Raw genomic sequence first — 27,209 nt, 5'->3', positions numbered from 1 at the left:
TATTTATAAATCATGAGCATTGCCTTTCACACAAGCTATCCTTACATCAATAACCTAGCAATATGTAAATTTCTCTCTCTGTTTCTCTCTCTCATTCTCTCTCTCTGTCTCTCACACACACACACTCACACACACAAACACACACACACACACGTGTGTGTGAATTTATATGGAAGTATAATATATATAATATATAATATGGAATAATATAATATGGACATATTAATAGCAAGTGAGATTTCTTAGAAAGAAATTTTGCAACAGTTCTAGAAATGACTAATGAAATAATGTAAGGCTTTCAAAATGGGAAATAATCAGGCACATCAGTGGAAGGTACACTCAGGAATTTCATCCTCATTTCCTACATGCCTTTCAAAACAACTAAACAGAGGATACCGGCTATACCTATCCTGTGTTTGGGACTAAGAAATATAGAATCCAAACCAGCTTTTAAATGTAGAATTGATTTTTTTCAATAGAAGATGCCTTTCTTTCATTCTTCATCAATCAATTTAAGGGAAGTGGCAAGATATTAAGAAGCTTTTGCTCTTGGAACTTTTCAAATGACATCATATTATTCATGTCCCTAAAGTATCCATTACAAATCATGTATTTTAAAAATGAGATGGCAGATCCACAATGGCATCAAGCAGTGTGGACCGTTGTTAAAAGCTCCAGTAAACAATATAGGGAATTGTATGAAATTCTTAACCAGGAACACCAAGGTCCTCACACCATTACAGTGGGAGTACTCCACAATTCGAAAGGACCAAAATACAGAAAACTTGCATACCCTGGAGGAGTGCGGATTTTCTTGGACCAGAACAGCAGCAGCGGCAGCTGTGATTTGCAGCTGGGAACCCTCCGGCAGAGACGATTGGCATGGTAACCAGAGGGAATTGCTGCGGGAGAGGGGACTCAGTGCAAGATTTGGGCCTTGCGATGCTAGCTGAACTCAGTGCACGGTTTGGGTCCCATGACCCAAGCTCAGCTCAGTGCGCGGCTCTTGCCCTGAGACCCAAACTGGACTTGGCACACAGTTCAGCCCCTGAGACTCTAGCTGAACTTGGAGGGCAGTTTGGGCCCAGAGTTCCTGGCTGAGCTTGGCACATGGTCCCGGCCATGAGACTCTGACTGGACTCTGCGCGCGTTTTGGGCCTTGAGATGCTAGCTGAAGTCAACACACGGCTTGGGCCCAGAGTCCCTGGCTAAACTTGGGGGGCAATTTGGGCACAGAGACCCTACCTGAGCTTGGAGCGTGGTCCTGGGCCTGAGACTCTGACTGGACTCAGTGTTAACTGAACTGTGTGGATTAGGCCCAGAGACTCATTTGGGTCCCGAGACGCAAACTGGAGTCAGTGTGTGTGCGGTTTGGGCCCTGTGACGTTCACCTGGATGCTTTGAGCAGTCTGAGTCCTGAAATGCTACCGGGAACCATAGACCAGTGGAGCATCAAAGCTCCAGGACTAAAGAAATCAGGGAGACAAGGAGCAGAGTGGCCATCAAACCCCCTCTGCCCAACCTGCTTCAGTCTCTAGAGAGCTCCAGTGTCACAAGGGGACCCAGAGGCTGTGGACACTGTGGCCTGACCCAACACACATTCAGAGACCCAGGACGATTATAGTACCCACAGTACAGGGGAGTTGGAGATCACTGTCTGTGAGAGACCCAAACTACAGGGCTGGCCTCCTGCCATCCAGACCAGTGAAGTATCAGAGCTTCTAGCCTAGGGAAATCATGAGAAAATGGGTGAATATATTCTCAGACTCCCTCCACCCAACTCCACAAGCTACCTGCCAAAACAGAGATGGCAAGATGACTAAAGGACAGTATAAAATCATATGAAAAAAAAAAAAAACCAAAATAATATGGCATTTCCAGATCCCAGGTATCCCCAAGAAAACAACCCAGAGAACTCAAACACAACAGAAATACAAGAAAATGACCTCAAATCCTTAGTAATGAGGACGATAATGGAGGAAACAAATAAAATTCGTAATAAAATGCAGGAAGATGCAGCCAAATAGGTGGAAGACATACAAACAACCAGATGAAAGAAATCAATAAAACTATTCAAGCTCTGATGGCCTATAAAGAGGCAATGGAAGAAACTGAGGAATATACAATCAGATAAAAGAAATCAATAAAACAGTTCAAGATCTGAAGATGAAAATGTAGTCAATGATAAACACACAGACAGAAGAAAAATGGGAATGTGAGATCTCAGAGAGGAACACCAAGTAGAATAGACCAGAAAAGAAAAACTTCCTGTCACATAATAATCAAAATACAAACTATTCAGAACAAAGAAAAAATATTAAAAGCTACCAGGGAAAAGGACCAAATAACATTTAATGGCAAACCTATCAGAATTAACCTGACTTCTCAGCAGAAACCATAAAAGCCAGAAGGGCCTGGAAAGAGATCCTGCAACCCCTAAGAGACCACAGATGCCAGGCCAGACTACTTTACCCATAAAAACTATCAATAACCATTGATGGAGAAAACAAAATATTCCATGACAAAACCAAATTAAAACAGTGCCTATCCATAAATCTGGCTTTACAGAAGGTACTAGAAGCAAAACTCCACCCTAAAGGGAGAAGCAATATAAAATATTTAGGAATTACTCTAAGCAAGTGAAGGACTTGTTTGAAAAAATTCAAACGCTGAAGAAAGAGATTGAAGATGACATGAGAAAATGGAATAATCTTCCTTGCTTTTGCGTCGGGAGAATTAACATAGTAAAAATGACCATCTTACCAAAAGCAATTTATAGATTCAATGCAATCCCTATCAAAATACCTACACAAGTTTTTAAAGACATTGAAAGTTCAATTCTCAACTTCATATCGAAAAAGAAAAAACCCAGAATAGCTAAAACAATCCTGTACAATAAAAGATCCTCTGGAGGAATCTCCATACCTGATCTCAAGCTGTACTATAAAGCAACAGTAATTAAAACAGTATGGTACTCTTAACATTGCTACATGTTTCCAAATAAGCATTGTTTTAGTTATAATATCAGTGAGTCAGCTATTGGATTTTTGTCTCCAGATTACCTAAGAAAGCCATCTCATTTTTGAAAATATATTTTATTAGTTTATTCATATTACATCTAAATTGTTCTCACATCCCTTGTATCCTCCCATTCCTCCCTCCCTCCCATTTTCCCCTTACTCTCCTCTCCTATGACTGTGACTGAGGGGGACTTCCTCCCCCTATATATGCTCATAGGGTATCAAGTCTCTTCTTGGTAGCCTGCTATCTTTCCTCTGAGTGCCACCAGGCCTCCCCATCCAGGGGATTTCATCAAATATGGAGCACCAGAGTTCGTGTGAAAGTCAAAGGACAGGACATTCTCCACAGTTGAGTGGAGAGTGGGGTCTAAGGTAGTCATTTTTGTAATCACTTTTAATGTTGCTTGTATTAAGGTGAGAGTAGCACACAACATAAGAAAGCACATACCTTGGGGAAATAAGATGTATTATGCCAATATTTCAGGAATCAGAGAAATTTTATCTTACACTGGATGAGAACTAACACAGAGACCCACAACTGTAGAGTTCCAGACTTTGGAGTATTCAGTCTAAATGGCACTGATGTGGCCAGCCCCAGGGGACTTGACAAGCTAGACAGTAGACACCTCCACAACCATTCTCAGAAGCTCAGGGTCATTGACCACGTCATCAGCAGCCCAAGGATGAGACCCTCCTCTAAGCTACATGTGCTCTTTCTGCGCATGCACTGGGTCATGGCTGTATCCCATCCTTAGTCCCCCCGCCCTCCTCGCCACCCCTCAGAGATCACTGTAACCCTCCCTAATAAAACCTCTCATGTGGGACCTGTGAGGTGTGATTTATGAGTCTAACGCAAAGCTTTGCTACAAAAATTCCAACAAGGTCTTCATCAAGCTCATATCCTCAAGGCTAAGGAATCTATGCAGAAGAGGAAATGCACAGACTGTAAGAGTCAGCATCGGTGGATAACTCCACCGTTTTCCAGGAACAAGAGAACTGCTACACAACTGAACTCACAGAAGCTGTGGCAGCAAGCAGAAGACTCTCACAGAGGTTCAAGTCAGATGGTGCACCTAGAGCTAGAGGTTGACAAGAGATCTCATCCATCCTAAACAAGAAGTGATTTGCATCTGATACCTGCTGGCAAAGGGAAACTCAATTTTCTCCGATGGAATGTCATTTGGCATAAACCACACTTCCTAGCAGGCTCCACACTAAAGAATAGTTTGAAAATCTCTCTCTCTCTCTCTCTCTCTCTCTCTCTCTCTCTCTCTCTCTCTCTCTCTCTCTCTGTGTGTGTGTGTGTGTGTGTATGTGTGTATGTGTGTGTGTGTGTCATAAGATAGGAGCGCACTTCCTTTGTGTTCTTTTGTCTTGTTTTTAGTTTGTTTGTTTTGACTTTCATATTTGTGGTTTTTGTTGGTTTTGATTTTGAAAGAGAGAGAAAAACTGTGAAAGGTAAAAATCAGTGGATAGCCAGACTGGGAGGAGTTGGAGAAGAAAAACATGATCAATATATTGTATCATTATCTTTAAATTAAAACAAAATGAAAGAAGTTAAGTCAATAAGGTAGGTCCAACATCCACTATAACTGGTACAGTTTAAAAAGCAAAGGCATTAACACTTAAAAGAAGACAGGGCTGTGTCTTCACAGGGCAAGGGGCTATGGGGATCATTGTTTGAAGATGACCACTGCAAGCCCAGGTTCCAGTTCTAGGAAAGATGAGAAACATTGTCATCCTATTCTTGGATGTTGTTGCCTTTCAGAGCAGTGGATAAATGAATTATTGTTATAAAGCTAAGAGAAAAGAAGAAATCAGTAGTACCTATACCCTTTACACACAAGACAAATCCTGTTGTCTTAGTGTTATTCTTAGAAAATACAGTAACTTGGAAATATTAGTAAGGTAAGCACTCAGCTATTTCACCTTTGCTAGAGATCATTATCTATGATCAAAACTGGTATCACAGGCAGATAACATGCAGCCCTTCATCTTCCTGGCTAGAAGGGCTTTCCTTCCTTCTGCTCAGCAAGCCACTACAATTCTGGCTATTTCTGTTGCAAAAACTCTCCCCATAACTTTGTGACTTCCAGGAGGGCTCCATTCTCTGACTGTCAAAAAATGCACAACTCTTTCTTTTGATTGCTCCTCATTTAAATAACTCACTGCAAGGATCAAATTTCCCCCAGGGCATTTACAGCAACAATTAACAGTATTCTACATATACACAATTGGCTGAGATAGGGAAACCATAGCCAGTCACAACCCACGAGGACACCAGAACAATGAAAAGAAAAGGGCAATTTATACTAAGGATAGCTACTGATGGTTCTGAGGGGTTGGAAAAGACATATTGTTCCTTGTTTGAGATTCCTCATGCCTGGGTACTTGAAGGTGTGAGGAAAACTTAACGGAAAATAGAAATCTAAAGAGAGAATACCAGTTAACTAAGCAGAACTGAAGCTGGGAAACAGCACAGTGAACTCCTAAAGGAAATTAGACATTTAATAAAATGGAATTCAGGTATATTATTTCATGAACACTCCAAGAAATATGTGATTTCACTATGTGCAAATTACACAGAAAAAAAGCTGCATTAAAGGCCATGTGAAAATGAAAATGTTGTTTCTTATGCCCTAGCTTGACCTTGGCCATTTGTCAAAAATACCTCATCAGCCTGACAAAACTGTGCTGTATAGTCATTGGTGCTAAGTTATCCACTCTCCCATGAGTCTCTTTGTATTCTGAATATACATTTCAATAGCAAATTAGGCTAAGCATGCCATGATCTTCAGCTAAGTTTTAATCAGCTACTGAATTGGACTTGTCCTCACATTGGCATAGTTCAGGACAACTGGAGAAAATCTTCTAACAAAATTCCTTTCTGATATTACTAACTATAAAACAATGTTTAACTTCTCTCTGAACTCTGTTCCCTATTTAACACTGGCAGAGAAAGAAGTGCCTCTTGAATGGGGATCAAATTAACCTCATTTTCCCTCACTACCTAGGAGACCAAATGACCAATCAACTGTCCCTTCCACAGATGCTTACTTTTCTAAACGTAAGCCATCTTGTCACTCTAGCACACAGGATTGTATCACATACCTACCCAGAATGCATCTCATCATATTGGCACATTCAAATCTCACAGTTCTGTGACTATAGCAAAATTCAGTAGTATATTCTTATGATGTTTCCATGCATTCGTGGATTAATGATAAATTCCTTTCTTAGTTAACACCTATCCTCCTATCATCCTGAACTTACAAAATGAAGACGGCAAAAGGACCATATTAAGCATATTGAGTTGTATTGTTTCATTTCATGCTATATTCCATTTTCCGGCAATAACAGGATGCCTGATGGAGTGTAATTTGTAGTAGAGAGAGGAGTCTTTGTTTTTGTTTTGCTTGTGTATATTAATTGTTTGTTTGTTTTCTTTTTAGCTCATACATCTGGAAGCTGAAAAGTCCATGAGCTTGGGATCAGTCTTTACTGCATTACAAGGTAAAAAAGTGAAGGGTTAATTAAGCAAGGGCAGGGGAAAAAAGAACAAAAGACTACTTGTTTTACAACAGTCCATTCTCACACACACACAAAAATGAACAATCCCACGAAAATGGAACAATCCCTTCCAATGACCTATTATTTTTTAAAATCCCTACCCTGAAAGGTAGCATTGGCAATTAGGTCAGCATGAGTTTTAAAGCACATGCCAATTGTGCTATAGGAATTGCATGTTCACCTTTTTTTTTTTTTTTTTTTTTGCTGGATTTTTAAAAAAATTCTACTTCATATTGTCAGCCAATCAAGGATAAATCCTCAGTAGTCCCTCGTATATTGAAATAAAATGTCCCCCGTTTCACTCATATTCTGAATACTTAGGGGGGATGGTGGAAAATACAAAACATGGGGGTCTAACTGGGAACAGGCAACCTCTTAACTTCTGCTTGTTTTGGAAGGCGTACAACCTTGGCCACACCCCTACTTCATGCTGCACTGCCCGTAAGGACAGAGGCATGTGACTATGAATGGAAATCATAGACTGTGAGTCAATAGAAAGCCCTTTTCCCTTAGCTTGGTTCTCTTGACTATTTGGCAGCAATGACACAATGTCCTGGACCCTGGAGAGAGATAGGACTAGTCATACATTAGGGAAATCAGGTGACACTAATAAAAGAAACTCATGCCATTTTAAATATGTCACTTTGTACTGTCTTGTCTTTTCCTTTATCACTTACTTCTGATCTCAATCATGAACATTCTATTACTAGAGCATTAATTCCTCCTGCCAAGTAATCCTAAGACATTACAGCAGTTATTTTATGGGTGTAATTCGTGTACTTCACTTCACTAATCTTTGCTGCTTTTTATGGGAATAATTTTTCAATGTTTTATGCATGCCCTTAACTTTTGCAAATTGTTCTGTATTTATTGTCTTACTAGAGTTATTTTAAGATGTAATTTTCCAGAAGAATCTGTGAATTGTTGAGACAGAATGTTCAGATATTTTGTGAGTGAAGAGATTATTTAACTTTGGTTGCAGCATTCACCTTTGGAGCAAGTGCTTGGCCTTCAAATTGCAGCCATCTCTTTTACAACTGACCAGCTCTGACCCCATTCCTTTTGAAGTTGATGGTCACAGGTCATTTCTGTCCTCCAGAGCCTCTAGGAATAGTAACTTCCCAGGAGTCCATGGTCCAGACAGCTGAGAGTGCCCAGTCTATCTGTGTTTCAGCCTTATTTCCCCACAGAACAGCCATACACTAGACTCTGATTTAAAGGAACCCTTTTCAAACCCTGTGACCTGGAGATTTTATAGCCAGAGCAGAGTATTCACACATCAGATGTCACATCTGTTTTTTCATCCTTCTATTAGTATTATTCAAGAAAAATTATATCTTGTTTCTCAGATTAGCAATTTTTCTTAATATTCTTATTAAATGTTATATGAAGAGTTCATATTTTATTAAGTGAGAGATGATATTAAAGGATGTATTTTCAAAAAAATTTGATCTAGCAGTTGGGGAAGGGAATCATAGTCAAATATATCCATTTCCAACATAATATATATACATATATGTGTATGTAATATATGAAATAAATATATTTACATTTATAAATGTAAATTTAATTTTCATTTTCCTTACTATGGATTTCCAGAGGTACCAACAGACATTGATATTTATTCCTCCATACCTTAGTATCCATAGAATATTGTAAACATTTATTAAATACTACATTGTATTTAATAATTCTTATATGGTTACTTTAAACCTTAGAGTATACGCTGTCTGTAAGAATTTCTATACTAAACTAAAATAAATGTATTATTATTATTATTATTATTATTATTATTATGATCATCATCATCATCATCATCATCATCATCATCATCATCATCATCTGTTCCCCTGTAGTCTTGGCTGTCCTGGACTCATTCTATAAACCAGGATGACCTTGAACTCATAGAGATCCAGCTGTCTCTGCCTCCCTGAATGCTAGGATTAAAGGCATGCAAAAACCACACAAGGCTTAAAATTATTAAGATGATTCTGATTTGTAGAATTATTTAGACCCTGGTGGTTTTAAAAAACTATTACTATTTTGTTGTCGGTTGGTTGGTTGCTTGAGGCCGCATCACACTATGCAGTTTTGGCTAGCCTAGAACTCATGGAGACCAGGCTGTCCTCAAATTCATAGAGTTTTGCCTACTTCCATTATGCTGTGATTAAAAGCCTGGATGACATCTGATATTTTAAAATATATACTTAAGGACAGGCAAGATCACCCAGAAGACACAGAGGCTTTCTCGAAAAGCTGATGTCCTGAGTTGGATCCCTAGACTACACATCACAGAAACAGAAGACTGAGTCCTGAAACTTGCACACTGATCTCCATACATGTACTGTAGTGTATGGGTTCTCACATGCAGACAAAAAAATATATGTAGAGAGTTTTAAAATATTTATTTAAATTTCTTGAAATTACTCATTTGTCAAAAAGATTAAGGTGTAGCAAAAAGTGACACAACACTTCAGATTTAAGCAGAAAAAAGGCACATATGGATTTAAACAGTGCAGGTGCCAGGGTCTCTACACTTCATGTTTGTATATGCTTTATTATTTTGTTTTGCATTAACGTAATTCAAGCTATGAATTTCCCACAGCCTCCAAGGCTAAGTTGTAATTTTTACACAAACTAGCAATTTTATGGTGGTAAAATTGGTAAGGAAAACATTTCAAAAATGTTTGTGTAATTTGGGCTCAATCTGAACTTAACTCATTATCACATCAGACCTTAATATATGAACTCATATCTATAATTATATTAATTATTTTTGACATGGAAACTGTTCCAATGCACATAAAAATAATTTAAAACAAAATGACCTAACTTTCTAAATAATCAACAAATAAACTAAATTTATTTTTGAATGAAACGTCTGGTAATTTATGATTTTTATAGATGAAATTATAGGAATCCATCTCATCTTAGCTCTTTCCCAGTGAAGTTTCTTGCTCTATTCCATTGTGTTAACTGACAGTCCACAGAAATACTTTCTACGAGAGACCCACAGTATCCACATTAGGGTAGAACTCAGATGGCAATTTTCACTGTCCTTCCTTCTTTCCATTTTGATCTCTCCAGACTTACTCTTAGCCCTGTTGCAGCCTCTCACAGCACCTCCCATAGCACCTCCATTCTCTGGGGACTCCAATCCTTGGTGGTGAAACAGTCCAGTCTAGCCTTTTCATTGCTATCCTAGAGACCTATTCTTTGTCCTATTGTAGCCTAACTTCAGGAGCCCCTCTGAACACCCTACCTCACTCCTGCAGAGCACAGTTTCCTAGTGTGGACCCAGCTTAGCTCTGTCCCATAGACACTGTCAGTCTTTTCTTCAAGTTCATCTCCATTCTTTTCTATCAGCTGACAATCCACATCAACACTGTCTACCTGTGATCTACAGTGACCAAACTATGTTGCAACTCAGGTAGACAATTTTCACTATTCTTCCTGGTACCAGTTTCATTAGATCTTTCCCTTAATTCCTCTCAGCCTTTCCTTCTAACTAATCTCTATTATTTCTGTCACCTGTGATCCACAGCAGCACTCTATTCCAGGGACCCAACAACTACCATACTAGCCTAGGAACAAGTGGGGTCAACATAAACCAAAGAAACAACTATGAATCCAGTAAAGATAGGACAAGATGTCAACACAAGAAACACCTCACACATAATAACTAGATGTTGGATACCAGTGAAAATATACAAACAAGAATAGCCAACGCAATAAGTTTCTACCAGAACTCATTATCCAAGTAACCCTGTTGCAATAGGCCCCAAGAAATGCAATAAGCTGAGGCACAAGACAAGAACTTAAAAATAGTAATTTGTGAATATATGCAAAGATCTTAAGGATGCTATGAAGCCCCTAAAAAGACAAACAGTTGAATGAAATAATGAAAACAAGTGAACGCATGGAAGTCTTGCCTTTAACAACAACCACAAAAAATAGAACCACAAACAAGAAAAACTGAAATAAAACTGGAAAAAGAAATTTTATAATGTTAAACAAAACCCTCAGAGGCAGCCTTCACCAACATATTAGAAGACATGGAATACAGAATCTCAGTTGGTGAAGATGAGATAGAAGAAATTAATATCTTGTACAAAGAAAATGTTGACTCTAAAAATATCTAGGCCCGAAATATTTAGGTTTTCTGTGACACTATAAAAACAACAAATCCATTAGTAATAGGGATAAAAGGAGGGAAAGAAACTCAGGTCAAAGAAAATTAAAAAATGCTTCATAGACTAATAAAAGAAAATTTTTATAATCTAAAGAATCAGGTACCTATTAAGATACAAGAAGCATACAGAATACTATATAGAAAAATTTCTTTGTAACACATAATAATCAAAACACTAAATATAGAGAACAAAGAAAGCATATTAAAACTTCATGGGGAACTACAACAAAAAAGTAACATAAAGGGAAGTCCATTAGATTATAACTTAACCTCACAATGGAGGTTCCTGCCAGAAGTTCCTGCATAAATGTCCTACAGATTCAAAGAGACTACACATGCCAGCTTAGACCATTATACCAAGCAAAACTTTCAAATCACAATCTACTAAAACAATCCATAATAAAATTACATTTAAGCAATTTCTGTCTACCATTCCAGCTCTACAGAAGGCCCTTGAAGGAAAAATTGCAGTCTGAAGAAGTTAGTCACACCAAAGAAGACACAAGATATAAATAATCCTAGAATGATAAATCAAAATAGGAGGAAAATTCCAAAACCATAAAAAAAATAAATCATAAATAATAACCCTCAATATTCCTGGAATCAATTCCAAAATCAAATTATGCAGTCTTAGATTAGACAAAGCAGATTTAGACTAGAACACAAGATCTATCTTTCTGCTGCATTCAAAAAACATGCCACATCAGAAAGAATAGACATCATCTCAGGAAACACATAGTAAAAAGGAAAAAGTGTTCCAAGAAAATGGAACCAAGAAGAAAACAGGTGCAGCCAATTTAATATCTGACAATAAACTTTAAATTAAACTAATCAGAAGAAATGATAAAGGACAGTACATCCTCATTAAAATAAAAATATATTAACATAGATTATTGCAATTCTAAATATTTACACCAAGCAAGGGGCACTCATATTCATAAAAGAAGCATAACTACAGCTAATTTATTAAACATCATAAGAAAAAAGTGAGTGACTTCATACCCAACTCTCACCAATAGACATATCATCCTGCAAAACCTAAATAGTGAAATTTTGGAATTAAGTAAATGGACCCAAGAGACATCTGCTGAATCCAAATACTAGTGGATACACTATCATCTCAAAACTCCTGGAACTTTCTACAAAAATTCATCAAATACTTGGATACAAATTCTCAATAGATATAATAAAACTGAAATAGCACCCTGAATTTTGTTTATCCACCATGGAGTAAAGTTGGGTGTCAACAACAACAGAAATCATCAAAAGTATATGACCTAATTGAAACTGAGCAACTCACAGCTGAGTGAAAATTTGAAACAAGACATAAATCCAGAAAGAAATTAAAATCTTTTTAGAACTGAATGAAAAGAAAAACACAATGTACTCAAGTCTATGGGAAACAATAAAGATGGTTAAAAGAAGCAAGTGCTTACATAAAAAAATCAGATAGATTTTTTTAAAAAGCAACTTACCAACATACCTGAAAGCTCTAGAACAAAAACAGATAATATCCTAAAAGAATGATGTGAAGAGATTCACTCAGTTCTTAAATCAAAGAAATAAAAACAAAGGGTCAAACAAATTTTTAAAAATGATGAATGAAATGTTGGCTCTTTGAGAAAATACCTAAAATTGACAAGCACTTTGCTAAAGTAACTAAAATGTGGTCATACATGATTCAAAGTGCTAAATTAGAGGTGAAAGGGTGGACTTTACCAAAGACACTGGAGAAACTGAGGGAGCCATCAAGAAATAATTTTAAAATTTCAATATTTAAAATAAACAGATGGATTTCTTGATGGGACATGAGGCACAACACAAAGGATATGAGGTCAGGAGAGATCCACATGCTGAAGGATGCTTACTTCCATCACCCTTCGCTTGCTGGATTTAAGAAGAACATTTTGTTCATGTTTTAAATACTAAAAGAACAAAACAAAGTCTGATCAGTAAGGTTTTTCTTATTTTGAAGAACATAGTTGTGGGTGATGTAAAATCGAAATTCACTACATTTAGAAAAACTTGTAAAAGTGCCTATGTGTTCTCCTGATTTTAATCCTTGCACTTGTAGACTGAGGCAGGAGGATGACCTCAATTTCAAGGACAATCTAATTGACAAGCTAAACAAGAAGCAAATGAATAAGAGATTAGAGACCAAAGTCCACAGAACGGCCAGTAAATAGGAAAAATCCTGAAATAAAACCATTGCAGTGCCATTAGAAAAGAAGGTGGTAAAAAATTACAGTGGAGATAAGAAGGCTACACAGGCAACTAGATACCATGTCTAGAACATCTGAGGATGATGAAAGTTCATATAAGGAAGGACAGATTTCGGGGCTGTGACAGATTCAACTGGTATTAGAGCCATGGAGGACACAGAAGCAAAGAATTAAAAATAAAACAAAAGGAGCATTTCGAGATTCCATAATAAAAAAAATTTTATTTTTTTCTGGTCTATAGTGCTTTCAAGTGTGTGTGTGTGTGTGTGTGTGTGTGTGTGTGTGTGTGTGTACATACAGCTAAATTCACGGTCATATGCTCAAGTATACATCACAGTGGGAAAGCATATACCTTAGGTACATTCATGAAATCCAGCAGTAGCTTGAAGCTTTTGGTGTTCTGCATTTATGGTTGTTGTGTTTTTGTTTTCAACCATTTTGCTTATTAACTTAAGAAAGAAAAAGGACTGTAGAAGAACATTAATTGAGAACATGGCAGTTCTGGCAAGAAATCACATCCAAAGATCTTCTAGGTCTTTGTGATCAGGCTGGAATACAAATAGGCCTTTAAGCCAGGAGACAGAGGCAAACAGATGTGAGTCCATGGCCAGCCTGGTATAGAGCAAATATCAGGTAAAGAAAAGTTTAGCTCCATGAGTGGTGAAACATGTCTTTAATCCCAAATGAAGGTAAAGATGTTCTGTAGAAGGAAGCACTCATGTTTGAGAGTGATATGTAATTGGCAGAAAAGGTAAGGATTCAGAGAAGATTTGACAGAAGAGGATATGCCCAACTCTCATGTGAAGAGAGAGGAAAGGGAAGCTACCTAAGAGGCGGCTTTCCGGGGAGAGGAGGCAGGTTTTTACCAGGACAGTAATAGAGAGATGAGTTGCAGAGAGAGAACTCAGGTGAAGAGGGAATGAGCCAGAAAATAAGAAGAAGCCAGAAGATTGCTGCCAGAAGAGCAGGTTGCTTAGTTAGTTTGAGGCCAAGTAGAGCAAATCCAGGCCAAGAGAGAATCCAGTTTAAATAAGTCAGCTGGAAGAAGAGTGTGAGCCAGAACAGCTGAATTGAACCAGCCAGCCAAGGGTGAACTAATTAAGCAGTAAGTCTCAGAGGCTAGTTAGATTGTATGGAGGCTAGACGTTTCCAGAATCATGCCCAAATTCACAGAAGGAGGCAGTTAGCCTCCAAGACTACAATTAAGCCAGGAGAATAGAATTACTTTTAAAAAGAGCATTATACAATTTGCATGTAAATGCATAGAACTAGATGAAAATATCATCCTGAGATGACCCAGACTTGAGAAGATAAATATTGTATATTTTCTCTTATGTGGGTTATAGCTTTTAAGCCTTTGTTATGTGAGCTACATTCTGGACAATCACAGATATTAGGCATGGGAGGAGTTAATCTCCCAAGGAATGGACAGTCATGCAGAGAACCAAGAGCCCTTGCTCAGACATAACAGATAGACTGCTGAGTCTCCATGGGGGTGGAGGGGTGGGGAGGATTGCTGCTGGACACCTGACATGCACTCTGGTGCCCACGATTTGGTCCCTGCCCCAAGACAAGATGGCTGGCCTAGCAGGCACACAGAGGAGGAGGATGCAGGCTATCCTGAAAAGACCTAATAGACTGTTGAGGTGGGAAGGGCCCCTGTTGGAGATCAGGGAGGGGAATAGGTGGAGGAAGGAGGGAGGGTGGGAATAGGAGGATAGAAGGGAGGGAGTGGCAGTCGAGATGTATTGTGAATGGGTTATAATAAATAAAAAACATATATAGTTAAAGTGAAACAGACCTAGATGAAAGAAAGACTCCTAACCCAGGTCAGTCTATACTTATATGAATTCAAACTGCAGAACAAGCAGGTAACTTATCTTGATAATCTCACTGCACAGAAATAGTTTTGAGACTGGCTGAGACATGAATGTCTATGCATAGACAATGCTTCTTGTTGGTTGCAGAACTCCTGTGACTTGTTATTAGGAGCAATTCTTTGCATTATATGAATGAACATTTACAGATGTCTTTCTTCTGCTCATACAAAGAGCAGAGAACCAGCCTTAACTGTTGTGTGTATACTGTAGCCCTCATACATTTATAATGTTAGGAGTGTGTAATGCTTCTGAAAAATTATGTTTTCAGAACAAAAGAACTGGACAGCTTCAAAGAAAGCTTCTGTTCACAATTTGTCCAGTATTACAGACTGTCTCACACAGGACTTCTGTTAAGCCTAGAGTTTCTCAACATTTAGAAAATGGACCACAAATGCTATTCCTAGCTTGTATAAACATTTTCCTGAGTTGTATTTGGGCCCCTACAAAGGTATTTTTTTGCCCCAAATCAACAGGCAGAAGCCTTAAAAAGAGAATGAAATCTCGTTTCCCTTAAGTGGGGTTGGGTAGGGTTTTTTGATTTTGGTTTTGGTTTGGGGGTTTTGTTTTTTGAGTCTTGGGATATATGTGCTTATTTTCATTGGGAGATGGTTATAAATTATTATTGATCTTATTCAAAGAGAAAACGGGGTTGGATTCAGGGACATCTCTCTTTTCCTTTGTCTTTTTTTCTTAGGTATGGAGATAGGGGTCAAAAAGAAAGAAGGGGAGTATAGAAATATATAGGGAAGACGGGAAAAAGTAAACTATTGAACCTACTCCTCAACTTAATGCCTTGTTACTCACAAAAAAAGGTTATTTCTAATGCATTGGTATAGAACTTTGTATATTCATGCAAAATAAGTTCAATTTTGATACAAAGGTATAGAATTCAAATTCAAGATTTTTCCTCACACACATCAAATATATTGCTATTCTAAAAAGAGGTAGTGTACCCGTACAACTCAATTATAATACAAGGTTTACTTCCAATACTTTGAAGGTGCTATTGCGGGCTACTTAGGATAATTAATACAAGCTAATTGTTAGTTGATCAACACATTGCCTTGTCACTTACTAGTCTATTTTCATCACAAAAACATACACCTAACTTTAACAGATAGATAGGATTCCATATATAAAAAAAAGTTCTTCAAAAACCTGAGACACACACAGAAAGAGAGACAGAGACAGAAACACACACAGAGGGAGAGAGAGAGAAAGAAACCAAATGTCTTGGGCCATACATATATAAATTGGAATGACATTATAAATAAATATAGAAACCTATAGAATAAAAATTGAGACCTTGTATTTGTCCAGTACACACCTGAACTGATTTTAAAAACTAAACATAGTAGATTTTGGATCTTATATTTATCAAGCAAACTTATATTAATAAAAAGAATATTGACAAAAGATTTCCATAAACTAATAAATCTTACACAATTATTATTTGCAAAGCTTTGATAAAGTAACACTTTTTATAGGCAATGGATAAAATGTAAATTGATTAGACATTTGTCCTGGACGACTTATAAGAAATAAAATACACTGTGACTAGCTTGGTGATTTGGTTTCCAACTTCTTGATAAACTTACTTCCAGGTTTCTATGTTAAACACATATCTGTAGTTATGAATGAGCACATTTATACAAGTAAGTATTTAATATATTTATGAGATACAAAAATCGTTCATCATTAAATAAAATAAATATAATAGTGTACACTGGCATAAAATAGAGACTTGGGAGCTGAAATAAATGTTTGTAATATGTTAGTATAGGTCAGCGAGATGATTAACATATTGATCATTAATCCACTTTTATAATTAAGGATGATACATAGACTTACCAAAAAGAAAAAAAAAACTATAGGAAATGGTAGTTTTCAGCTCTGAATGAGATAGCATTGACATTGGTGAAGCACACATTTCATAGTAAGCCTATATTACATAAAACATTTACCATGAATGTATATATTATATTGCAATTTAAAAATATAGATACAAAGTGTGATTTAGTACAGCAAAATAGAAGAAATAAGGAATACGCAGAAATTGTAAAGTCAAAACAGACAATATCAGTATGAAGATGTCAGCATTCATGAATAGCCAATGTTAGAAAAGAGGCCTTGTAAATTGTGTGCATAATACACACTAAATGAAGCTTAAATCATTGCAGTAAGTTCTTCCTTTTCTATGCTTTTTGTTTCTTTTACAACTTGGGTACTTATGCTTGTAAATCCCTCTTTTACTTAAATGGATATTCAAGCCCAAATCACATCTTTCACATCCCCTCTTCAAGATACATACACACATGGATGTTTGTTAGTTCTTCAGAGAATAAGAATATTAGAGATACTATAAAGCTCCATTTCACCCACACACGAAGGAGATTGATCAGTTAAAAATCATTTTATACTGAACAAATACCAGTATTACAAGACATATCTGCAGCAAATGTGATGCTAAGGTGCTGCGGGTGTGGTTAAAGCTACTGTTTACAGTACACGCGGGCCCATGCTGACTTGACATTTCGGGAATGGATAGATGATATATTCCTAGTCATTCTTGAACATAAACTCTTGGGAGTACAACTGCTTCATATACTTACCACCAGTATTTCTCTAAACAAAGTGACACTTGCACACAACAATTTAGGGTTTGTACTTACTTTCCACAATTACTTGTCTGTCTTCCCAGTTATCTTTAATAAGCTGTATATTTCCAAAGTGCGCATCACTGTAAAAGATCCGATTGGTACCTTCCCTTCTTTGAGTGTAGTCAAAGGCCAGGGCGATGATATTCTTGAAATAATGTGGGTTCTCATAGGGCCGTACTGGAGAATTTAAATTGGTTTCATCAGAAAGATGTATGCTTTTTAATATTGTTCTTCCAGAATATAGCAAATAACCCTCGTGCCTTAGACAAGTAACTCCATCCCCAGCCAAATATCCATGGGCACAGGCACAAGTTCTCTGGGAATTTCCTCGATAAAGGCATAGCTGCTTACAGCCACCATTTTCTTTGGCACAGACATTGGTCCCTGAGAATGAGAAAAGGCACAAATATGCAATTATTTTTTAATGAAAATTTAAATAACAGGTTTTAGTTTCTTGTATTTGAAATTGAAAGATCATTTATGTAGTGGTGATGCCTTTGCCCAGTAAGTACCAAATCCTGAGCTCAATTGTCAGCACCAAAACGAAACTAACAAAAATTTCCCTTAAAAAGTAGATGAATACATTATTTTAAATGATAGCTTTTATTTTTCACAGTCTTTGACACATGTAACTGATTCACTCAAAATATAACCCAAAGTCACTGATAAGCCATGTGCTGCTCTCAGCAGTGCCCATGAGGAACAGAGGAAATTGCAATGCATGCCTTTCATTTTACCTCACCTCTCCTATATAGGGCATAATTGATTCAAATTGAAAAAAAAAAAAAAAAAAAAGAATACGCTCTTACTATTAGTTTCTGAAAATGAGTCTTTGCTATGAATTCATTATTACCATCTTTAAGATTATTGTATAAAGTCTCTTTCATATAATGATATTAAGTGAACAGAATTTAAACATAGGCAAACCATCATCAAACAAGAGGGGGTTGGAATCCAGAGAGCTTTGAGTGAGAGGAGAAACCAAACTGAGGACGAGGGCATCTCTGAGACAAGTTGGAGAACTATGATAAGGTGGAATATTGTGGTGACTCTAGCTGAGACTTCTAGTAGCAGGAGTCATGCACACTGAAGAAGTCAACCTCTAACCAGATAGAATTTCCATTGGAGGAAGAGGAACATCAACCCACCCACAAACACTTCAAAATTTTTTGCTGCCTACAATATGTGCAGGGATAAAGATAGAGCAGAGATTGAGGGAAAGTCCAACAAATGCCTGGCCCACCCTGAGACCCATCCCATGGGAAAGAGTCAACTCTTGACACTATTAATGATACTCTGTTATGGTTACAGATAGGAGCCTAGTGTAGTAGCTGTCCTCCACTCAGCAGTGGATCAAAACAGATGCTGAGACTCACAGTCTAATATTAGGCAAAGCAGGAGCCTTGTGGAAGAGTGGGAAGGGAGCAGGATATGAGAATCAGGAAGGGGAAAGGACTCCACAAGGAGACCAACAGAGTCAAATAATCTAGGCCAGGGTATAGGGAGGGTGTGTGTGTATGGAGGATGGGGCATGGGGGTGGGAGAAGCTTAAGGAGACTGAATCGCAGACCACACGGACCGTGCATGAACTGGACCTGGACCCCCTACACATATGTAGCCAATGGGCAGCTTAGTTTTCATGTGGGTCCCCTAGTAAGGGGAAAAGGGCTGTCTCTGACATGTACTCTGTGGTTGCTTATTGGTCACTCCTCCTCTGACCAGGATGCCTCGCTAAGTCATAGAAGAATGGATGTACTCATTCCTGATGCTATTTGATTAGCTCGGGTGGGATGGTTTAGTGGCTACACATTTCTGAGGAGTAGAGGGAGGGTAGGTGGAACCGTGAGGAGAGGAGGGAGGTGACTATGGTCAGGATGTAAAGTGAAAAAATAAAATTTAATAGCTGAGTAGTATTCCATAGTGTATATGTACCACAGTTTCTTTATCCACTCTTCTATTGAGGGACACTTAGGCTGTTTCCATGTGCTGGCTATTATGAATAAGGCTGCTATGAACATGGTTGAGCAAATTTTCTTGTTGTGTGCTGGAGCATCTTCTGGGTATATTCCAAGGAGTGGAATAGCTGGGTCTTGAGGAAGCCCTATTCCCATTTTTCTGAGATAGCACCAGATAGATTTCCAAAGTGGCTGTACTAGTTTGCATTCCCACCAGCAATGAAGGAGTGTTCCTCTCTCCCCACATCCTCGCCAGCATGTGGTGTCGCTTGAGTTTTTGATCTTAGCCATTCTGATGGGTGTAAGATGGAATCTCAGAGTTGTTTTGATTTGCATTTCCCTGATGACTAAGGAGGTTGAGCATTTCTTTAAGTGTTTCTCAGCCATTTGATACTCCTCTGTTGAGAATTCTCTGTTTGGTTCCAAGCCCCATTCCTCTATTGGGTTATTCGGTTTGGTGGTGTTTAATTTCTTGAGTTCTTTATATATTTTGGATATTATACCTTTGTCAGATGTAGGGTTGGTGAAGATTTTTTCCCAGTCTGTAGGCACTACTCAGCTATTAAAAACAAGGAATTCCCGAAATTTGTGGATAAATGGATTGAGCTAGAAATGATCATAATGAGTGAGTTAACCCAGAAGCAGAAAGAATCAAATGGTATAAACTCACTTATATCTGCATACTAGCCCAAGGGGCATGTCCCACGAAAGCCTTCACTTACCAGGAAACTGGGACAGAGGGAAAGGCATTCTATTGGGACTCTAAATGAGAGACGCATGGGAGAATAGCAAAATAAAAGGATACAGAGGGTCCTAGAAATCTACAAGTAGAACAATATGATAGACAGATTTGGGCCCAGGGGTCCCGCTCAAACTAAGGCACCAGCCAAGGACAATACAGGAGGTAAACTTTAAACCCCTTCCCAGATCTAGCTAATGGTCAGAATATTCTCCACAGTTGAGTGGAGAGTGTGATATGACTTTCTCACGTACTCTGGTGCCTCACATTTGACCATGTCCCTTGGAGGGGGAGACCTGGTGGCACTCAGAGGAAGGACAGCAGGTAGCCAAGAAGAGACTTGATACCCTATGAGAATATACAGGGGGAGGTAATCCCCCCCAGGAACAGTCATAGGGGAGGGGAATAATGGGAAAATGGGGGGGGGGTAATGGGAGGATACAAGGGATGGGATAAACATTGAGATGTAACAAGAATAAATTAATAAAAAAAACATTAAAAAAATAAAAATAAAAAATAAAAGTTCAAGTACAGAAAAAAATAAAATAAAATTTAAAAAATATTTTAAAATGTATTAGTGCAAACTCATTCTCAACACTTGTCCTATGTCACATGACTGTACGTATGTACAAAAAATATATATAAACATGTACACAAACTGTTATATGTTCATTTCCCTGGGCTTCTATCTGGTTTTCATAAAAGAAAATGATCAAAAAGGAAAATCTTCACATTTTGAACTTAATACAGTTAATTTCTTAATTTTTTAAAAGGAAAGAGAAATGATACAATACTTGTTAACTTTATATTTTATTAAGTGTGCTGACCTTTCTCTCTCACTCGGTTAAAAATTTTGATCTCCTTTAGGTTAACTCCAAGTCCTGTTCGCATGGTTACCGTTTCTGTGGCGTCGTTCTTGTGGCCCCTTCTGACGGACCCATTGGCATGTGCTCTGCCAAAAAGTTAAACATACAGGGTTAACAGCTTTCAATTAGTTGAAATAAAGCAAAGTAAAACTGAAGATAAGAGATGGTTCAAATGGAAGAAAAAGAATACAGACGTAGTGTGTGGTGATGAAATGCTTGACCGTGAAATAGTCAGAGACCCGTGTTGACAGGCTTCTTCTCCAAAAATTACACGGTTTTGTGAAATGCTTTCTTTAACCTTGCTAAGGTATGGCTAATCCTTCAAGGGCAAAGAAATGGCACTAAAATAACATTCCGAGACACTTATGAGAAAGTAAATTACCTGTCAGACCAGTAGATGTAAGCCCCAAAGACTGCCACTGAAAACAGATCCACGTTGTTCCCAGACAGCACCACTTCACGATTCCCGCCAGTGTCAAGGTCAATTCTCTCTATCTTGTCTGTTCGGGCATCACACCAGTATAACTTATTTTCCTAAATAGTTATTGGAAAGCAATGGTACAAACTGTTTTGGTTATTTATTACAAGTTGGCTGGGAAACACTTTAGTATCTTAAAAACAATCCAACAAACCTCATAGTCAATGGAGATGCCATTAGGCCATGCTATTGCCATGCTTACAATCAGGACCTTCTCAGAACCATCTAGGCGAGCTCTCCCAATGCAGGGCATTTGTCCCCACTCAGTCCAGAACAAGAATCTGAAAGTGAATGATCATTGATAATAATTAACAGATTAAGGGGCATCAAATAAGACAACAAGATGACATCAAAATCCTTAACAGCATAATGCTCATAACAGAACCAAGTAATAAACCACACAACTTAATATACAAATATCTCTGCAGATAAAAATACAATCTTATTATAAAAATATTTAACCAGGTGTAGCAATTACAAAGATGGATTCAGTGCTTTGGAAGAATCCCTTGCATGTGACCATCCTATCTGGAATTCTCTTTTCCACCCAGCTGCCTGGTTTTTGTCAGATTTTCTTCATGAGGCTTCTGGTGACTCTTGGATTATTACTGTATAATGAACCCTACATCTTAACAGCAAAGCACATAGACTAGAGTAAGGATTATATTGTCCTTTCCTTACTTTGTTAATCATGGTGAACTTATTCTTCTACTAAATTGTAGACTCAATAAAGAGTGGGGTTCTGTTTTGTTTTGTTTTTATTCAGATTTTCACATATAGCATTGAATAATTATGATATTTATAAATTAAATTTAGTATTATTTAATTTTGGCATCTACACACCAATCACTGTAACTTTCAACCCTAATTCTTAAATGTAAATTTAAAATTTAAAGGTTAGCTTGTGATTCACCCAAAAATACAATTTCATACTTACAAAAGAAAGTATTCTCATTCTAATAATCTCAAAAGCTGTGATGTGAAAGACTATGTAATCCAGTAAAAGAAATTAAAGTATTATGAGACAAGAAATGCTGAAAAAGAGGATATAAACAATGGCGGTAACAGTTCATTCATTTTTCATTCAGTCACCCGTTCATAAATTTCACTATTTATACAATAAACAGAGAGAATCATGCTTTTAGTTAAATACAATTCTTCCTAAATTTGAAATTATATAAACACAAGCTTTTCAAACTATGGAAAATTAAAGTTAAGAAAAATATGGTAATCATTTGTTCAGACAGGAATGAGTGTCTGTGATGATTCATATATGAGTTAGTATGACTCAAAATATCATAAAGTTTTATATTCCTAACCTAAGGAAAATCTGCTTATCTTTGTCTAGTCATATAAAATTATTAAGGAACCATAAAAACTTGAACTACATAAAATACGTACATTCTATTTATGCATATTATTTAGAATTATTTTAATAGTTATTGGTAATAAGTGTTGGTATTTGACAATATTATAAAGGAGGTGTTACAAGAATTCCAAGTAACTGAATCCTGATGATATTGTCATTCATATTACAAGCTCTATAGTTTAAAAGGGAATATTTACTAGAAAATTTAAGTAAGACTTTATTAGTATGAAACTGGTTTAAAAGCATTAAAGTGCATTCTGTAAAATCAAGAACTTTAAGTGGTAACTTCAATATATTAAAAATATTAACTGCTAGACAAATGTATGATGTTATTTAATTATTTGAAGAAAAATGGCATGACTGTTAACAGGTAGAAGTTGCTGAATTACATCTGGCATCTAGGAAATTCATGGTTATCATCTTTTAACATATTCAAATAGGGATGGAAATGCATATTTGCTTCATGCCAATTTGCTTACAAATACACCAAATGAGCCAGGAAGCCTAGTTTTAAATGAAAGTCTAATCCAGGTGCAGAGAGGCCCACCTTTCTCTCCAGTGAAACTCACTCCTGAGGCCCTGAAGCAAATAGCTAAAGGTGGAAAAAACAAAAACAAAACAGTATGCCCTTGAGGACAGCTACAAGACAGATTATGCTGTCAAAAGGAAAGCCAGAAATCCTTCTATGCAGAAGCTGAGGAGTGCTGTCTGAATTCTCTTACCTGCCTGTCTCAGCGTCCCTAGTCAGCTTCAACTGGATAACGATTTAAGCACATGATCTGGTGATCTCTATTTAATGCTATTTGCTTTGTTTTGCTTGTTTGTTGTTTTTAACTTGGAAGTGTCACCTCTCTCAACCTGGAACTCCAACTGGCTTACCTTATCAATTTCTGCTGGATGAGTGTAAGCCAATTTGATGATATTACCTATGGTTTTCCCTCTCATATGCTAATTCACTCATCTCTGGAAAACGTTGTAAACATGAAATTTGATGATGTTTCACTCTCTCCTGGTTCTACCTGCGGCTAACCATTTAATGTTTTACTTTTTCGTGTTATAAATTTAGTAAAATGTCTCATTTAAATCCAAATGCCCAACAGTTGTATATCATTCTCTGCACTTTATGGAACAAACAGTCTACATAAGCAGTTAAACATATTTAGCCCCAGTTCTCACAGCTGTGGAAGTGATGGCACTGAAAGTGGATGTTTTCTATTCATATGATCAAACAATGGACAAACTAGGAAACAAATTCAAGCCCTAAAAATACAGGCCTACATCATCACCGTTGTTGTATATTGTTCTATCAGTGCTAATAATTAATATTTAATGCTATTTTGGGGGTTACAAAGAATATAACAAGAGATGTCCATAGAAGCAGAGGTGGGGTGAGAAGCTAATGTGAGGAGGCAGGAGCTTTGTTTTGAAGAACAAGCTAATATTATCTAACAGTAATAGGTCCTCTTTATTTTGAATTTGTGATGCTTCCGTGAAAGATGCAGAAATGAACACTGGTACAATTTCTAAGTTTAAAGAAGTGTTTTAAAAATCTATTATGGATATAGATTTTATACAAATTTTTATGCATGTAAGTATGACCTGCAAGAATGTCCTATTATACAAAACCAAATATAACTGTATAATGATGATTTTATGATTAATTAACTTATCAATTTGATAAAATCAAGAGATTTGGAATGGACCAAAATTAAATAACATCTCATAAATGCAAAGACAAGATTAATTCATATTTCTTCAGTTTGAATCTAAAAGTAGGGAGCTGAATAGAATAGAATAGAATAGAATAGAATAGAATAGAATAGAATAGAATAGAATAGAAACGTATAACACACAGATAAGAGTAGGACCCCAATGCTGGGAAATGGTAAAAAGAAGATTTAGAAAATGGACAGTGGATGACTTATGTGGTAAATTTTGCACAGAATATGCTGCCTCACTTTCACTTTAAATTTAAAACTTTTTCAAAATCATATTCTATATTTTATTATAATTGTTCTTTGGTAACAAATTATTTGTTAGTCTAATATGAAAATTATATCTTTACATATAATTTTTCCTATGCAGAGATATAACGCTTAATCAAGATAGGCAACATATATCCTGGTGTCTAAGAAAGAAATGAAATGTTGAGTTTTCCTTACAATTTTATCCTATGCATGTTGATCAAATCATTTCATGTCATGTTATGATTTCCTATACTTTTCATACATTAAAAATGACTCTTCAGTATAAAGAAAATTATTACATTCAACTCTGCCTAATACCCAGGAGCTGCCAAATGGAGAAAAAAAAAAAAAAAAAAAAAAAAAAAAAACCCAGGCGAGAAATCTGACTTTTCTAGTGGAACTAAATTCCTAGGTGGTTCCTATGCCTATGGTGTTGGAAGGCTTTGCATTTGGCTACATTTAAAAGAGTTCAAATCTCCATTGTTCCAAAATAGGCTTCCTGCCCACTTTACATGGCACATTTATATCTTGAATTTAGCTAATTTACTCCATTATGGTCCCCCTTTCCCTTGACAGTATCACCTGCCATGTTTTAATTTCAATCAGAATTGTAAGCTGCTGTAAGTTATTTCTAAGATAGAAATTTTAGCATATAAAATTCCATGTTAATATTACTTGGTAATCATTTTTGAATAACGTTTACAGACCTTTCATTTAAATTCTTTTTTCACTAAAATCAAGTTAATAAATAAATGTCTGCCAACGTGTAGAGGGACACCTGCTGCTGGTGTTTTCAAATGCTAATAATTATTTTCTATGAATCATTTCTACTCTTAACTGCAAACTTGGAAAAATCTTTCTTCATGTGACTATTTATGAAATGTTGTCAATAAAAATTGAGGGTATATAAAGAATATCCCAATATTGTTATAGACATTATGGTTTTGGCTTATGAATTGAAATGTAAATTTTATATTAGGGATGAAGACATGGAAGTCAAAACTATTTGTAGACATGTTGCTGAGTCACTGATAAGCTTCTGGTCTCTCAATGAAGAGGAAGGGTGAGTCCCACAAAGGTCTACAAAGAGAAATGGAAGGATTTGCCTGTAGAAGAGATGGCGTATGGCTTGTGTGAAAGCAAGGAACGGCAACGCTTCACTTTTTGGCAGTGAGGAATAACACTGAAAATTTCATGTTTAAGAAAGGTAGTCACTGTGCGTGAGGGTAATGTGAAATTAGTTTAGTGACAGACACATAAATCTAAAGCAAAACTGAAATAGAAAGATATTAAATTTGTTTTTAAGACTGTAAATATCTATGTAGATTTTGTAGGTTTCACTGTATGGACGGTAATTCACTGACGGACCCAAAATGAGATCAGTTCACATGATAGTAAAAGTGGGGGAAAGAAATGCCTATGGTGTTGGAAGTAAAGAGTACTAGTGAATTTGCTCATGGAGCTGTGGGAGCCTTCAGAGAGAACCAGAAACATGATTGCCTACTGAGGGCAGGAAATAGAACACTAAATTCTTCAAAGGAGAATGAGCTGTTCATCGGCTACATCTGAACAGGAGGCTGACAAGAACTCTGATGGCCAGTGATTTGATCACTGCCTCTTAGGGGAGAGGCCTTGTGGGAACACAGATGAGAGTGCAGGCTATCCAGATGAGACCCTATAGGCTGTGGTCAGACAGTGGAGGAGGAAGACCCCACCCCCATCAGAGGTCTAGGGGAGAGGGATAGAGTAGAAAGGGAGGGAGTGTGGGAACAGGAAGATAAGAGCGAGGGGATTACAATAGGGATGTAATGTGAATTAATAATAACAGCAATAATGATAATAAAAGTAAAAAAAAATCTTCAGCGTATAATTAATGGAGGGAAGTGTCCAAGAGAAAGCTAGAGAGTAAAACCTAATAACATTTTTATGATGAGGTTGTGGGTATATGGAGAAATGCCAGAGACAGGAGAGTTTGAAAACCACTCAGGGGTCAGTAATGAGACAACAAACACAATCACACTCCTGAGAAGCTGAGAAAAAAAAATATTGAAAAGTTAACTAAACATTTCTGGGTTTTATCAAAAACAAAACAAACAAACAAACAAACAAACAAAAAAAAAACAACAAAACAAAACAAAACAAAAATCCGACCTGAGTGTTATTTGAAAGCAAGAAGGACATGTTTAAGGTGATAAAGTATCAAGGACATCTGAGCAGAGTGGAGAAGCTGCACTCTGTGGGAAGACTTCTGGAGTCATGCAGGTTTCCGCTGGCTGACAGCACTGTCGTTT

At 37.0% G+C, this 27,209-nt stretch overlaps 1 protein-coding gene across 1 annotated transcript in view; it reads right to left on the bottom strand.

Moving 5' to 3' along the window:
- Positions 1-27,209, bottom strand: part of Lrp1b (LDL receptor related protein 1B) — a 1,950,158-nt gene that overhangs the window by 410,797 nt on the left and 1,512,152 nt on the right. The window contains exons 38-41 of the mRNA XM_051166335.1: positions 21,737-21,863; positions 21,487-21,638; positions 21,066-21,190; positions 17,557-17,928 (exon numbers count right to left, since the gene is read on the bottom strand). Of these exons, the coding sequence (XP_051022292.1) occupies positions 17,557-17,928; positions 21,066-21,190; positions 21,487-21,638; positions 21,737-21,863 (776 nt within the window). The remainder of the gene's footprint in view (positions 1-17,556; positions 17,929-21,065; positions 21,191-21,486; positions 21,639-21,736; positions 21,864-27,209) is intronic.

Source organism: Acomys russatus, chromosome 24 (genome assembly GCF_903995435.1).
Source record: "Acomys russatus chromosome 24, mAcoRus1.1, whole genome shotgun sequence".
In the NCBI taxonomy this organism is placed as follows: domain Eukaryota; kingdom Metazoa; phylum Chordata; class Mammalia; order Rodentia; family Muridae; genus Acomys; species Acomys russatus.
This window is presented reverse-complemented; position numbering and strand designations above follow the sequence as displayed.